Source organism: Gymnogyps californianus, chromosome 2 (genome assembly GCF_018139145.2).
Source record: "Gymnogyps californianus isolate 813 chromosome 2, ASM1813914v2, whole genome shotgun sequence".
NCBI classification, from domain to species: domain Eukaryota; kingdom Metazoa; phylum Chordata; class Aves; order Accipitriformes; family Cathartidae; genus Gymnogyps; species Gymnogyps californianus.
The window spans coordinates 123261348-123277824 of NC_059472.1; the positions used below are offsets into that span (position 1 = coordinate 123261348).

General features: G+C 39.4%; 1 protein-coding gene across 4 annotated transcripts in view; it reads right to left on the bottom strand.

Moving 5' to 3' along the window:
- The window catches only part of RBMS3 (RNA binding motif single stranded interacting protein 3), a 711100-nt gene that overhangs the window by 313607 nt on the left and 381016 nt on the right, over window positions 1-16477 (bottom strand). For all 4 annotated transcript variants that reach the window (XM_050891487.1, XM_050891490.1, XM_050891489.1 and 1 more), the window contains one exon: window positions 1424-1482. In XM_050891487.1, coding sequence (XP_050747444.1) covers window positions 1424-1482 — 59 coding nt within the window. The remainder of the gene's footprint in view (window positions 1-1423; window positions 1483-16477) is intronic.

The following is a 16477-nucleotide window of genomic DNA, read 5'->3' on the forward strand; positions in this document are numbered from 1 at the left end:
GCTTCCCACGCTGCAGCTTGCCTCCAAAACTCAAATCTCCTGGCCACGCAGCAGCCAGCAGCAGGCATGTCCATCTCCTCCCAGCTTTGAAACTGCAGCACTCACCTCCATGCCCCTCCTGGCCACCCTGCCAGGGCTTTCTGCACTTGGCGCAGCCCGTCTTCCCACAAGGGTATTCCTTCATAATACAATCAAAACAAACAAAAAACCCCAAAACAAAAGAAAACACCAAACCAGGTCTTGTTCCTAGCATAATATTCAAAGAAACACAGACAGAGCGATGTTATCAGAAGTCTGCTGAACTCTCCAGGGAAAGGAAAAGCACATCCAGGCAAAAGCAAATGCACGGCAGTGCCACTTCCGAGGATGGCCCGTGACCAATTGGGGTAGTGGAGTTTTCTAAGACTAGAACTGCAGTCTTCCAGCCTACTTTTCTTGAGTGGCTAATGAATGCTGTTGTGGCAGGCAATAAAGGCACACACTTCTACAAAATGCAAGAACATCACTGGTACAGCTAGCAGGATTTTGCCCCGTCTCATAATTTCCCCAAATGTCTTCCTCTGCTTCTTCTCATCACATCCTATCTGGCCACTCGTGACATATTCCTGTACTGCAAAGCTTTTTCTTTTTAATAACTCATATAGAAATGCTGTCCAGAATGGGCTTCTTATCAGAAGAACCCACTTTAGTAGATCTTATTACTGCAAGAGGATTCTGTATATCACTAGTGTAACGTTAGAGTAATTTTAAAGCAGAGCTTCTCCCCCATAGACTTGATGGCTCTTCAGACTGGTAAATGAATAACAATTCTAGTCCTGAGATACTACTAGACATGTTAGTCAATATTTATCTAGGCAAATATAGCTACACACACACACGAAACATGCTATATTTCACTAAAAAATGTTTTCATACATTAGCAGAAAAATTAAGAACATAAAACTGGAAGAGGAATCATTTTTATATCTTGGTATTGCAAGTTGTGGATCTATTTGTGTCATAAAGAATATTTTCTTCTTCCAATAGCGTAGGCCAAGACTTCACAAAAATAGAAAAATTAATCCAGGTTTTGCTTGGGAAACTTTTCCCAAAGGTTTCTCATTTTTATATAGGAAATCAATTTGCATCACTGATGATATAATTCAAATCAGACAGCACTATGTGGTTAGAAGGTAATTTACTTTTCTACCGAAGCAATTTGATACTTGTTCTGATTTGTGATTTTCATTTTGTTTGTTAATGAAAAAAATTAATGAGCAATGTTACTGGAAACACAACTCAAAGCTTTGGCATTATTAAATATGTTTGTAATATACCGTACATTATGTTGATTGCACAGTTGGAGCCAAAGCCTTGGCAGTCAAGCCACCAGTCAATCATTCAAACAGACAATGAACTCACAGGGTAGATGTTTTGCACGTACCTTTGCACTGATTTGTGTTTTTGTCAAGAATTGCCTTTGTGGATACAATTTTCCCATACCTATGGAGAAAAGAAAAAACAGAAATACATGTTACTATATTTTAATAATACATAGTTATTTTTGCACACATATAACACTTATACTAGGAAGAGATCTAGTGCTCTTGAAAAATGTTTCCCTGATACTCCTGGAGAGGTTCCTTCTGCCACTGCAGTTCAACAAACACCTTTAGAGTTCACCTGAAAAGCACTGGTCATTTGCCACACCCTGTCCATCCCTGGTTACTGTCCTGCACTGCCAGCATAAATACCAATTATAGCAGGGATTTTAAGACATCAGCACTGGTAAAGACGTTTCTTTGGTTAAATTAATTAGGTTTGCTTAAAAATATTTTTTTATTTTTAGCTGCCAAACAAGGTTTGTTTTAATACAGATGGACCAGATTCCTCCAGGATTAACAAAAATGCAGAAATTATGGTCATTTTTTTACATTCATGCACAACTGTGATCGTGTTCATCCATGCCTGCGCATATACACTCTAAACTTCTGGTTTGGATAAACAAAAGCTTTGAGGTTTATGTGCATCTCCTAGCTCTTTCCAAGCTGAATGTTAATACTTATATGAATTTATATCGCCTCCCATAGATAGCATGGCACTGCACTGCAATTTGATAGACTTAGCATGATGAAGAGGGAATTCGGGCAGCTACAACTTGTTGCATTAAGCAACTAGACCATAAAATAGGTATCTGTCTTTACCTCACAGATGTTAAGACTAAAAATGCAGACTTAATAGTAAGTATCACAAAACCCTGGTAAAAGATCACAGAAGACGGCATTTATGGCTAAATATAAGACTTCAGGAGAATAAGGAAAATAATTTTATTTCTCAAGTCACCGATATGTCTTGGTCTCTGCTTCACTGAAGAGAACTTCCTCTAAAATGTCCTTTCCTAGATTTTTTAAAAAAACATTACTGGTACTCTGATAGATTGGGCTTTCATTTGGAAGACTCTCCCATTGAATGCAACTTTCACCATCAATGAAGGACGTATTACTATAAAAGATTACAAAAAAATTGTATCTTCTAATGGCAAAGCAACACCCATGGAAAATAACCAACAGTTCATCAATTATAAACCACTGAAATGTATGGCAGACCAATTTTTATTTGGTTAATCTTTATTAACAGCAATATAAATTTAGTGTTAGCGACTTCTAGTTGAAGTCCAGAAACCAGGATGTGGAAGACCTTGCTGCAATTCCCTTCTCTGCCTCAGGAGGAAACCAAAGTCTCCTACTATACAGAAAAGGACTCTAAGGGCAGCTATAGTGCTGTACTACATACTCAAGGCCCCACTCTTCTCTGTCCTACCAGTCTGTAAACATATCCAGTACACCAGGGAAAAAAAAAAGGGGGGGGGGGGGGGGGAAGGAACCAAAAAAGACAGGGAGCCAAAGAGGGAATGGTACCATCACTCATGGGGAAAAGGGACCTTTGGGTTTCAGTCTGGGACCCAGCAAACACTTAAATATCTCATGAAGGGGGAGCAGCACCAACAGGAAAGACTGGGAACAGCCCGCCTAAACATACTCTTTGGTACCAGCAAAGAAGATTTGAGGCAATTTTGTGCCTGACAGAAAGTTCTCAGCTGAAGTTTCCACACTGTGAGTAACATGTAACCACTCAGCTTAGATAAAGGCCACTGTCTCTCCATCCCTCTCTACTCTGTTTTCGCAACTGATGCAAAGTGAGACTTTCCATTTCACTGTTTTTCCTTTCCCTAAGAACCCGCAAAAGCATTTGTTTCCATTTGACTTTCATTTTGGGGAGGAAAAACATACTTTGCTTTGTTTTATTTCAGACTGAAACCAGTCAGGAGGAGGGCAAACTGACCTAAAGGCATTAACAGTTTGTGCAATCTAAGTCGAGCCCCAATTCAGCCATCTTTTAGGAACCAAAAAAATTGTACAAGCCTTCCTCCCCTCCACACGCACCCCTTCTTTTTGCTGGCTCTGTAGACAGGCAGGATTTTGTGCTCTGAAGGCAGGCGTAATCCATTGTACACTCCACCATGACGGGTACGTGGGCAGGTAGTTTTGGGTCTATTTTGCCATAGCTGGCTCCACTCCAAACACATACATAACAGAATTAATGTTAACCATGAGATCACATGCTTTTCTAACCTCAGGTGTTTCCAGAATTGAGGCCTTCATACTCACTTACGTTCCACTTAATTTTATAATTCTTCATGGTAATACCTGAAGTTGACTTTGGCCTCGAAGACATTAGTTTCAGTATGTGCACCCAAGTACAAAAAATAGCAAAACTGAGTCATTGAAAGTTCTTGTAGAAGAAAGCCTGTCTGCTTTTTATAACGATTCGATGGCTTCAGGCCTCAACACTCCACACTCTCTGGTTGTAGCAACCACTCGTAATAAGCGCTGTCTTTTTGAGTGGGTTACATTTATTTGACTTCACTCGCTGGGGTCTCTAAGCGGAACAGGCACCAGCCCAACACCAAACAGCCCAGTCGCCAGTGGATGGAGAGAAAAGCGAGCAAGAGCATGACTCATGGTCTAGAAATGGTGAATGCACTTCACATTGAGTTTTGCTGGATTTTGTTGCCTTAAGAAGGCAGAGCCAAATTCTCTGCCAGTTTGATTTATGGTTGTTCGGTGGGCCAACTTACCCAGCAGGAAATTTGGCCCATGCAGTGCATCTTCATTTATTTGATTTATTTAGATTTAAAATCAAATACATGAAAAACATGCAAAAACATGCCTATCTTGTACAGTAAAGGGCCTCTGACAGATATATGGAAAAAGAATCCAACAAAAATCAGCGGCTAACCCACAACAACCTCAAATAAAACACAACTCCTACCTAAACTTCCGCCAACAAAAACTAACACCCAGCCTCCATTTCAGTCCAGCCACTCCTAATAAATTGATATGTTGTTTCATCCAAGTCACGTGAGAGCTAAAAGTTAACATTTCTTGCCAGCAGAGACAGGCATTTGTGGTTCCCCTGCTTTTATTACAGATTTCCCAGAGTTATTTGCTACATACTGTGATCCTGCAAACACTTAGTTACACTAGAGATTTTACTCACAAAAGTAATTCTGTTCAGTTCAGAAGAGGTTTCCTCCCACATATAAAGTTATGTGCACACCTTCACATTTGCAAAAACAGACATCAGAGTGGTAAGAGGCACCACAATAACAAACACTGTTATAGGCAATTAGCCATATGCAGGCGATTTAATCTACCGCTATAAACCTTGAGCGCTACCACAAGAAAGTAATTGGAATTAATTTGGACACTGTTTTCCTAAATATTTCAAGTAATTATTTTACAGTAATCAGAACATCAGTTCTGATGAAGAATGTTAGTTTGTGTGCTGCGTGAAATCAGGAAGGTATTTTGTTCCTACAAATGTAGTCATATTTCTTTCTTGCATGTGTGGAGAGTGGTATTAAGTTATGTCTCCTCTCCAAAGTTGTTTGGCTTTCTGTTTGTGTAACCTTTAATTGTGATTTGATTCACCCAGAAGAACCAAAAATGTATTCTTCAATGGGAACGCCCACACAAACAAGGATAAAGTGCATCACAAGAGCTGACCTCTTGTTTTTTTATATTTAAATGGAAACTACTGTAAAATTCAACAGCCTGCACACCTCCATTCTACAACTACTGATACCATTAATGTAAAAAATACCAGGTGTGGTTTGCTTTTCATGAGAAAACATGAGCACTGTTTAATTTCCTCCTCAGTTACGGTGCATGGAGGTACTCTTTCAAAGATTTTGAATCAAAAATTCTGGTCAGAAAAAGATAATTGTGGAATTGAGTTCATCTCAATGCCTTATTACCAACCCTTCAACGTAATGACTGTATCATTAAGGATAACCTACTGCATCACAGCATCCAAGGGAATAGACATAATGAATCTGTGAGACGGCTACCTCAAGAATGTGTTTACTGAACATCTGAACTGAAATCGCTATTCAAAAGATTTCCAGACATAGAACATGTGTTGTTTTTCACTACATTCTTCCCGAAGTGTTATCTAAATGCATAGTAAGCACAAATAAAATTGTTTACATGCTTTTTCAAAAATCCTTTTAAATCCTTATATTCAATTATGCTTTTAATGTTTTTCTACGTAATAATTTGCATTTAAAACCAGGTCATCAGATATTTGAAAGAGCTTCTATATTAGGAGCAACTACACAGACTAGGACTTCATCTCATTAAAGAAGGACCTGGGCAGTGAGATGGTGACTAGTTGTCTTCATTGTTTCTCATAATACATAAGGACTGTCAAGAAAATTATAAGCTTTAAAAACTGCAGAAGGTGGTACTTCTCCAGAACGGAGAGTTACTTGTGGAACTCTTTGCCACAGCCCATGCTAATGCTCCACAGAGTGCATCTATACAAAAAGCTATCAGATGGCTTCTAGGATGGAAAATCTGTCACAAAATTAAAAGCAAAGGCATATTCGTGGCCATGGAAGTCACATACTGCGAGAAACTGGGAGAGGATACCAGAGTAGCATCATTACATATTGTCCCTGTTTTAACATCTGGCACCTCCACAGCTGCTGAAACAAATTCCTGTCTGATCCAGCCCAGCCATTCTTACATTCCAAGAGAACATTAATTTGGGGGTGGAAATACCTTCTTACAAACATAAACATTTTTACCTTCTCTTGTATATATCTGTTTGGGGTGAAACTGTTCAAGTCATCTGATATCCACTATTAAAATTGCAAAGGTCACTTAAAAACACTTCACTTACAAACGGCAGTAACACACACCGTGTCACATGGAGGGTAGGACTAAGGGAAGACCCCACAGTGCTATGCACAGAGAAACAATCTCCCTTCTCAGTCCCGGCTACAGAGCTATGTCAAAAACCACTCTCAAGAGCCCCATCCCACTGCACCCCACATTTTCTGACTACTCAGCAGACTCAGGAAAGATGCAAGCAATGCAGAATAAGCCCTTCACGTACATCAAAGTTGCAGTATCAATAGATCATTTCAAGAGCTTGCAGGCAGGCGGTCGATCAGCACTTACACTGCAGACAAAGCTCTACCCGGTCGCTCCCGGGAAGTTATCAAATAACTGCTGTTAAAATGGAGATAGTTCCTGAAGAAAGCACTTCAGCTGCAAGTGATACCACTTGCAAGATGCGGGAACCTTACCCACCGCCCACGCCAATCCCAAACTGACAGGAATTTGCTGTCTCACGGCACACAAAGGATTCAAGCCATTTCTGCTTCTGCCTGTGGGAAGCTAGGGGTACAGAGAAGGCAAGTGGGCGACCAGGATTAGGAAGCAAGTGAGATTCAGTTGGGGACTAGCTCTAAGCAGAGGAACCAGGTGCCACCCACCCCACTGCTGGCAGGCAATACGTCAAGGTGGGAAGCCTGCAGAGGGACAGACGCCACCGAGAGTTGCTGGGTCAAAGAAGCGATTTCCTGGAAGGCCAGACTGGTCGGGGCCACTCAAACTTTTCAGCTTTTCCAAGTCGTTATGGAAAACAAAAGCCTCTGGGATAGGTAAGTCTTAGTCTGTCCTTCAAGCCAGCCTTCGGGCTGGCCGCGGCTAGTCCGGTAACGCAAAATGGCCATCAGACTGGACAAGGCCGAGTCTCTCACCACTTGCCCGACTCGGTGCTACACACACACACTGCCATCCTCATCTACAAGGCAGTAGGTGCACAGGCAGGTACAAAACATAGCTTTTGCCCAATTCTGGTTACTGCTTGTATGTTTTAAATAAATGTTAAACTTGGGATTTAAACCCAAGTAACCGGTGTACAGGATTCTTCCTTGCTTAGTTAAACCAATGGCGTTGCCACATAATTTCCAAATTCAGAGCTTAATAATTATATCCCCAGCGTTAGGGTTCACTCAAGGCCTCACGCATTGCTCAGAGCACAATTCACCCAACTGAAAACAGTCTGCATTTCTGGGCATTTAGGTAATATATGCTTTTATCTTGGGAACTTTTGTACTGGGATGAATTTGACCAGCAGTAATTGGATTTAGATAAGCAACTCTGAGGCTCTTTCATTCTTGTGAATTAATATATAAATAGCATAACTGGGTTTATTTTGTTTAAAGCAGACTCTATTAGGAAAATCATGGATTTCAGGAAAAAAAAAAAGCCCACATTATGAACGTCTAAAGTACAGAAGGAACTGCTGCTGGGTTTCTCGGAGAGACATTATTCCTATAATACACTGCCACATGAACTTAAGACATCCAAATACACACAAAAGGGAAATTCACTCAGAAAGAAAATTCTGATTTGCATGATCATTTCTGAGCATTTCATCTATTGCATGACATTTTCAATGCTTCTATTTTTTTGCAAAAATACAACACGTTACTATTCTATCTATTAACAAAGATTGAGCCACTTTGTTGTTGTTTCTCTGTATATCTTTTTAATTAAAAAAAGGAAAAGTTAACACTAAACTCTTTTATTCACACAGAAATACAACAACAAAATTCATGCCATTCAGAGCATCTTTTATTTTCACAGACCAGCACATGGCTTGGGGAACAAACAGAAGGAGGTAGTTGCAGGGAACCTACGGTGTATTGGATTAACAAGGCCGTACTTCTCTAAGAGTTTAACATTCGGCTGCTCTGTCTTCTCTACTTACTTCAGTCTAGCTGTCAAGTTTACAAAAATCATTCCTTCACTAAATATAATACAAGTTAGTACAGCAATTTAGAGTAACAACTTGTCCAAGAGTTTCAAAAACACCACAGAAAAAGGGAGGGGGGGGGGGGGGGGCTCTTAAATCCTTTGGTTGTACATCTAAAATGGCCCCGGACTTTCAGAAGGGCTCCTGAGTCATTAGTACTGAGTTCTGTAAGGGCAGGTGTTGCTCAGCAATTTTGAAACTCAGACTATGTTTTTCTGTTCCTAACCACACAGTTAGGAGCCCAGTTACAAGCAGACAGTAATGAATATTGTAGCATCTATGAGAAGTGAATTTTCAAGAGAATGCAAGCTGATAAACAACTGGAAGAACGTATTCATATTCAGTAATATCTTCTGGTACAGATATTTACTACTAAGGGTGTAGTGATTTGACTTACACATGGGCCTACTATTCACCATCACCCCATGACCACTGAAAATATATTTTGCAGAAGTATGAGAGAAAAAAGCTACAAAACCATAAAACAACTATGTCTATTAACACTATTATTGCTTTAGACAAATAAAACCCAAGAACATACCATTCTCTTGAATAACAGCTCCATGTTAGGAGGAAAGAACCTAAAAGGCTATTTCAGATTATGGATCATATAATTTACTTTACACTGCATTTACAGATCATATTCAGAAATCCTGCTTTTCAGGACAAGATGCAAGCACCATTTAGCTCCAATCGCGGGGCTCTAATAAAGCCCTGGAGCAGCTGTGTTAGGTCCTTTGGTGCTCTTTTATTGAAGAATATGGAAAACTTGGTAGTTTTAGTGAAGTTCACTTCTTGTAAAATTTCAAGAACCTAGGGCAGAGAATACTGTAAATAAACCTCTTACAATGTGTGTAGAAACACCTACAACCAAAAAATCCCTCTGCTGTTAAAAATGTTAGCTTTCCTTTCCAGTTTCCCTAAAATCTACTGCTGTTAAAGCATAGGAATGCATCTCGCCTTCATCTTCACTAAAACGATGGAGGTGTCTCACATTCAAGTTAGAAATATATTTACAAGACAACGCAGATATTTACCAAGAAAGAGAGAGTCTCATTTCCTGTTCAAAGTAATCTGCATTCATATACTTAAACATTATATGCACATTCACCTCTGGAAAAATTGTCCTATATGAAAGTGTACAGGTTCTGGAGACTTACTGTAATTGTTTTCAGTACTTGGGAAATTAAGCCAGGTAAAACAGAAGTTAAAGTAAATGAAATCTAAACAGATACTAAATTTCTGGAAATAGAAAGAACTTGAAGTTTCAGACCGGTAAGAAGTATATCACTTCAGTAGTTCAAAGGTAACTTTTCCTGTAGCCTTGCTCCTTTCCTTGCCAAAATAAAAAAAAAAAAAAAAGATTTTTTTGTCTGCATGTAAATGAAATTAAGTGGTTTGATCCAACACTTGTAGAAATCAAAGGCAGTTTTTTCATTGCCTTCAGTAGGTACAAGCTCAAATCCTATTCACAGTGCTTATAATAAGGCTACAGACTTGTCACACTCTTGATACCCGAGACAGAATAAAATGCCATTTACTAAAGTGGCACTCCCCATAAAAGCCTGACATTTTACAGTGTCTTTCCCCAGTTTTTTGCAAGTAAGACACTTGGCTTTTAGCTGCAGTTTTTATTCTAAATGCTGTTTATTCTGAATTAGTACTACATATTATGTTCATATTATATCTGTATGTTTGAATATTGAAGCTATTTAAGACTATTTAAAACATGATTACATTATTGTATATCATATTTAAATTAAAATTCTAACATTTATATTTTTGCTTTGCTAGAAAGCTATGTTTTTCCCTCACAGTTCTGCCATGACAAATAACCAGTGTTAATAATTAATTAGCAAAATATTCTACAGTTGCTAAATTAAGAATGGAAAAAGAAATTCATGCACAAATTAATAACTATGATTTCATGCAGAACACTTCAGTCCTTCTTCTGGGCCATCATTAAATCTTCAACTACTAATTATTCCATATTTGCAAGAATTCAGATGTCTTAAAAAAATAAAATGCAACTTTTGTTTGCAGACACTTAGCAGTGCCGCTAAATTTTCTGTCTAATGATAGGATGCATTATTGAGAAGACAGCTTAGGGATCTGAAACCTTTCACGGAATGAGATGTGGTTTACTGTAGTCTGTCACAAATGATAATGCCAGGCGTACCCTAATTTTCAAAGAACAAGGGGAGGGGGGGAATTAAAAAAATCCAAACCCTATCTTTTCTACTATAAAGACATTGCTCATCAGCATTGGAAGAAAAAATTAAGCAGATCTTCAAACTTGAAGAATCTCCTCTATTCAACAATTCAATTATTTCAGATATTGTGGAAATAAAACCCACCAACATATCATTCCTGTGTGTAGAATTTATTTACTTTGAATGTTCTTGCATGCTGTGCTGTCTTGTATCCGATTTCTCATTCACAGTCTTGCTTACTTACGGAGGATTCATTGTTAAATTACAGTTGGTATGAACCAGCATGCCAGCATACCATGATATTAATCTCTAAAGTATTCAATCATTTAACAATAGCCTCATTATTCAAGGGAACTCTGAGCGTTCAGTTTGTGCAGATTTTCTGACATTTCACTAGAACAATTTACTCTTAAAAGAATTCAATGACTGCAACATATTGTAAAATATATATACACACATATATATACACGTCTCAATCAGACGGTTCCCCTCTAATAATAGCCAAGAAAAGAAAAGGAATTAAAAAGAAAAGGAATTGAAGAAAAAAGTAAGAACTCCAGCTACCACCAGGGACCGTGAACTCAAACTGATAATTTAAAGCTAAAGCCTTTTATAGAGTTCACATAGAGGCCATTTGAATCAAATGTGTGAGTGAGACTTCTTGAGTTCACAGAGCTCCCATTTCGTTATTTACAAATTAGAAAAATCCAGGTACTTGGGATGTCTTTGGAAACAACGTAGTTTTGAGAGGAACCATTTCTTAGGATTTTTACGTTGCGAAATACGTATTTCAGGAACTACATCACAGAATTGCTTCTTTTTCTTCAATATATTTATTTTAATCCTTTTATTTCCAGGGCTGGAATGTCACAGTTGTATTTATTTTCCAAACGCCGAACTTCGACAAAAGTGGTGCAGAGAAGCACATTTTTCTCTGCCTGAAATTTTCAAGGAGAAACAACAAGAGCATGGATTTGGATTTTTATAATTACATGGACAAAAGTTCACACTGCTTGCCCAGGACTGGCACAGAATACCTCTGGTTTTGAGTTTCTTTGAATTTTATTTGACTCCACCAAGTATATTTTTAAAAGCAAAGACTTTTCAGTCCATTCATTTGGGCAACTCTGTAACATAAAGACAGTCTCAGGAGAGGGTGTGAAAATGGATTCGATAAGCTGTTTGTCCACAATATTTTTAAATACTCATGCACATGCACAACTTCAGGTATGTAAGAAGCCCAGTTGAACTTAAACAGGATGATCCACGTTTCTCAAGGTTAAAGTATGTTTCTAGGCTCATAAATTAATGTGCTTGTTTGGTGTGGAAAGTCCTCCCTACAGCTCCAATACAGTAAACAGACAGGACATGCAAGTGCATGTTTCCAGTCAGTGAGTGCTTTGCTTTCCTCAGTTCAAGGGCTATAACTACTACAGTAATTAGTTTTAAGAGGACAAACCTGTTCTTGCTGGTAACTCACTACAACTCCCAGGCCAGGGTCCCAAAGCAGGTATTCTCCAAAACCTTCTCTTAAGTGATAGCTTTGTCAACAATAAAATTCAAACTAGGTGAAGCTGCCCAGCATGCAATATAGATACATACTTTAAGAATCTTGTGTTAATTTTTTTATGTTTTCAAAATGCTTTAAAAACCTGCAAGTAAATACAGCATTAAATTAAGTCACCTGTTACAAAAACCACATTTACAGGTTTAAAAAGATGTTTAGTTTAGAGCCGTTGTCTATCATATAAATAATCCTTCATTCTGTATTGTCCAAAGAAAGATGGACATAATTGAACGTATTAGCCTCACTGTGTCAGCCTGGTAAATATCTTTGGAGAGGGAGAGCTTATTAAAAACTGCACTTTGGATCAGGCTCTTGGTTTCCAGAAACATGATGCCCTCCTTCTGGGTCCAATGGGCTGCCCCAATTTACACCAACGGAGCAACTCCCTCATTATTTTCTGTCTTTGAGCGTTGAAGTGACAGTTTAAGATAACATCAAGGGGCAGGGAATAGGGCATAATTAGCACATCTTGTAGCTCTCTGCTCATCAGTCAGCACTTCTGAGCCAAAGACAAACAAAATCTTAGTCAACCAAAAACTCCTCACTCAGGCTTTGTGCCAGCTGCGCTCACTGGACACCTTGGCCGTGAGTCTCCTAGAGAAGAAAAGCCAACATTGGCAATTGCTGTGCTCTGCTGTGGTTCAGCTTGTGCCCAGAAACAGCCAGCATGGACAAGGAAGGGGTTAGATAAGCCGTGAGATTCACTAAATAAATACACTCTTTATATACTTAATGTCTTCTGTCCTTAAAAGGACACTTGGTTGGCCCTGCCAGGCAGAACCCTGGATGGAGAGCTACACGAAAAGATGTGCTATGTAGCCCGTCCTTTCTGAAATATACCTGGGCAGATTTGCAGGAAAGAGCAAGGATTTAAGTATTGTATGTTTCTGCTGAGAAATTTTACCCCAGGAACAAAAGACTCGCTGAAAAACACGGTGAGCACATCTTGAAATCTGATCAGTAACACTGGATTTAGAAGCAAATTAGCTTCAGCTCCTTGGGAGCCCTCAAGAAAAGACTTTTGTATATTATTGGCTTTAGGTGCCTTCAAATAAACTAATTAAATAAGATACAATCCTCAAACCATATAAAGACACACATGGAAAAACTGAGACCTCATTCTGAGTATTGCGCATACTTTGAGAGAGAGGGAGCTGCGATTCACTGGGATAAATCCACAATTCTTCCTGTAACCGGCCAAGGAGTAGTGACAATTCCTATTGCTCTCTAATACACCAAAAAAGTTATGCAATTAGCTTTTGGTATTAAAAAATAACTAAGAAATAAATACATTTGAGATATTGTTTTATTTTGGTTATGTATTTCGAGCCTTTGTGATAGACTCAGGTTGTATTATCATGCCTCTTTACAGCCATGAAGGAGAGAAACCTACATTTTTTAAAATTGAAAGCTGAGATTCCCATCTTATCACATGCCTCAGGATCTAAGGGTTTAAGAAACAAATATTGTGAACCTCGCAATAAACTTCTGAGGGTTGGCAACACCAAGGGTAACATCTTCATCAAATATTAGTGAACAACCTCAGCTAGGGAAAAAACACTGCTTGGCAGTTGCATGTTTTGGGTCCCAGAAAACAACCTTGCGAAGAAAAAAAAAAAAAAAAGAAATAATAACAATGAACAAATCCACCCTGTGTTCTATCGCCTGCTTTATAAAAAGAGCTGGATTTAAAGATTTATGAAAACCCCAGTACTGACACCCCTCGCTCTACTACTGCTATCACACACATAAATAGCAAGTATATCCTATACGGATAAACTATATTCCAGCAGCCAAAATATAATCTGCCAAATGTGCTGGGTTTAAAAATTAATAACACAAAATTTACAATGATCACCTCTAGCAGCAAGCTGACTGCTTTTTGAACATCCCATCAGAAGCAGTGAAAGCACAAAACCAATGTAAAAAGGACAGTCAATCTTCATGGAGTCAAAGACACCTTCTACAAGAAACAGACCTACAGTCTGCAAATATGTACAACTATGAACAACTGAATTCATACTCTGGACAGTCCTGAATGCACCCAATGGCCAAGTCTCATAAACCAAGCACTTGCAGTATCAGGCCACGTATTTACGCATTCCTGAAACATCTTACTCATCAACAGCATTTGCACTCTTTTCCTCCCACTTACTCAGACCATGGGAGTTTCCGACCCTTTCCCTTTCTGCTGTTCAAGAAAGGAAGTTCTCAAAAGACCAACATCTTGAATAAGAAGCCAAAGCAAAAGAAAAGGTCCGCTCTAGCTATTCATTTCCCATATGCCTCTGCCCTTCGTTTTCTTTGGGCTTGCTCCAGAGACCACTGAGATCAAGAGAAAGACCTATGGATTTGCCCTGTTCTGCAATTTCTGAGAGCCATTAAATGCTACTCTATACGCAACATTCCATCTTGTAAGACAATTTCCTAAGTTCAGACTTCAGTTTCTTTTTGATTCCCACATTCTCAGGACAACAGCTCCTTTGTTAAAGCGTCCATGTTTATGGGAATGTTATCTTATCTCCGGTTTAGCCTTTAATATTGAGCAGAGTCAGAAAAGAATCATCCTCTTGTTTGAGATGTAAAGATTTATGTCTGCTTACATTTTTAAGATACATAAACATACAAACATACTTACAAAGTCTAAGCAAATTTACTCTTATTAGAGCTGTTATCTGAATCATGATATTTAACACCAGTTACAGTTTAGTTCCCTTATCTCCCCTGTGAAATAGTTTTTTCAAAATCTGTTATGAGAGTAACATGACAGCATCCTAGGGAAAACAAGCTTTCTCCAGCCTGTCTGCAAGGCAGCAGCAGGTTGGAGCAGCAAGGTTTAAGCAGCAGGAAATCAGCAGAAAAGAAGAGAGGGAAGCAAACCATTACAGTGTGGGGGAGCACTTTCATAGCCACTGGGCCACCCAAAGTTGAGAGAGACACTCAGTGCTGCAGTGAAACTGTGATTCAGAGAAGAGACACAAATGTGTAAGAGTGGAGAATGGCAGAAGAAAATTACTCTAGTCTGATTTCCCAACTACACCTGCACACAGTGAGGAACACAAGGATCCATCCATGTCACAGTCACGTCGGTTCTGCAGGAGAGCATGGAGCTACCTCAGCTAGCTTTAATCTAGTCCCAGGTTTCTCTGTATGGCTCCAAAACCCAGAAGCATCCACAATATAGATGCTCCTTCAGGAAGTTAAATGCACAGTACTGGTTCAGTTCTGCATGTTTTTTCTCCATCTAAAGGAAAAACACACTTTAAAAAAGAATCACCATTTGTCTAAACCCCAGACAGTCTTCTCCCCAACCTCCCCATGTCCCCCCATCCCAGAGCTTCTCCAGAAGGCCATTCTCTTTCCCATCTCTAAGATTAGCATGTTCAAGACCTGCTCAGTTTTGACGGGGGGGGGGGGGGGGAATCCACCTTGAACAGAAAGCCTTTTGAGTCTTCCCTCAACTTTTGAAGCTTTTGTATTTTTTAATCCCTGCTCTGCCAATTTTGTCTCCTCCCGTCCCCTTCAGTGGAAATTTTCTACTCTTTACAAGCCCGTCTCTCTGCAGAAAATTGATTTCCCCTAGGATACAGCCATCCTACTGTTCTATGCATGGTCATTAATGACCATCCTGTTCACCACAGAGACAGACACGGTGGCACTCCTCCCCAGCTCCTTAGCACAGAAAGCACACAGAGGGAAAATCAGAACAACCTCAGAGCTTAACCATACCAACAGTTCATCATCTCCAGAAAATAGCATACAAAAATCTCCAAACATGCTATTATAAGAGTAAAATCATTCTTGCTGGTTTCTGTCACTCTCTACTTCCACCGCACTAGATTAAAATTTTTAAATCTCCCTCAAATAACGACCATCATGTAGTTCCCTCTCTCCCAGAGCCATGTGGAAATGACCTCTAAATCAGATGTGACTTGAGCTCATGTTGCTTTTACTTGGGCACTGGTATCAGGGCATCCAAGGGCAGAATGCATTTCAGCACAGCCTGCAAAACCTGCCTTGAAGTTGTAGAGAAAATATCCGTGTGCTGCACCTTTTGCTGTTTTAGCTGCTTTACAAGCAGTGTATCTGCTGGCTTCACCATCTCTGGGAGATCTGCAATCTCATGTTTGATTGTAGTGAAGTCCCATCCTTGGAGCAACAGACAATTCTGCCCTTAGTTCTTGGTGACTCTGATGCCAATGGGTAAAAATAAAACAATTGTACTCAGAAAATGGCTTAAGCCTTCTCTATAAACATCTTGTGGACAGACTGTAAATTGACTCCCTGCCTCCTCCTTGACCCATGGGGTCCTTGCAAGAACTTCCCCTTGTTCCTGCTGGTACAGGGAGGTACAATGGAGGACTGGAAGCCACGAGGAAGAGGATGGGGTAGTCAACACCTTTTCTTCCATTTCCAACCAAGGATTTTTATGTGATGAAGTTAATCTTGCTTACTGAATTGCATTACTAGTTTCAGCAGGACCAAAAATGAGGAAAAATATGAATAAGGCCCGAAGATAGGTATAGAGCTTTTTTTTTTTTTA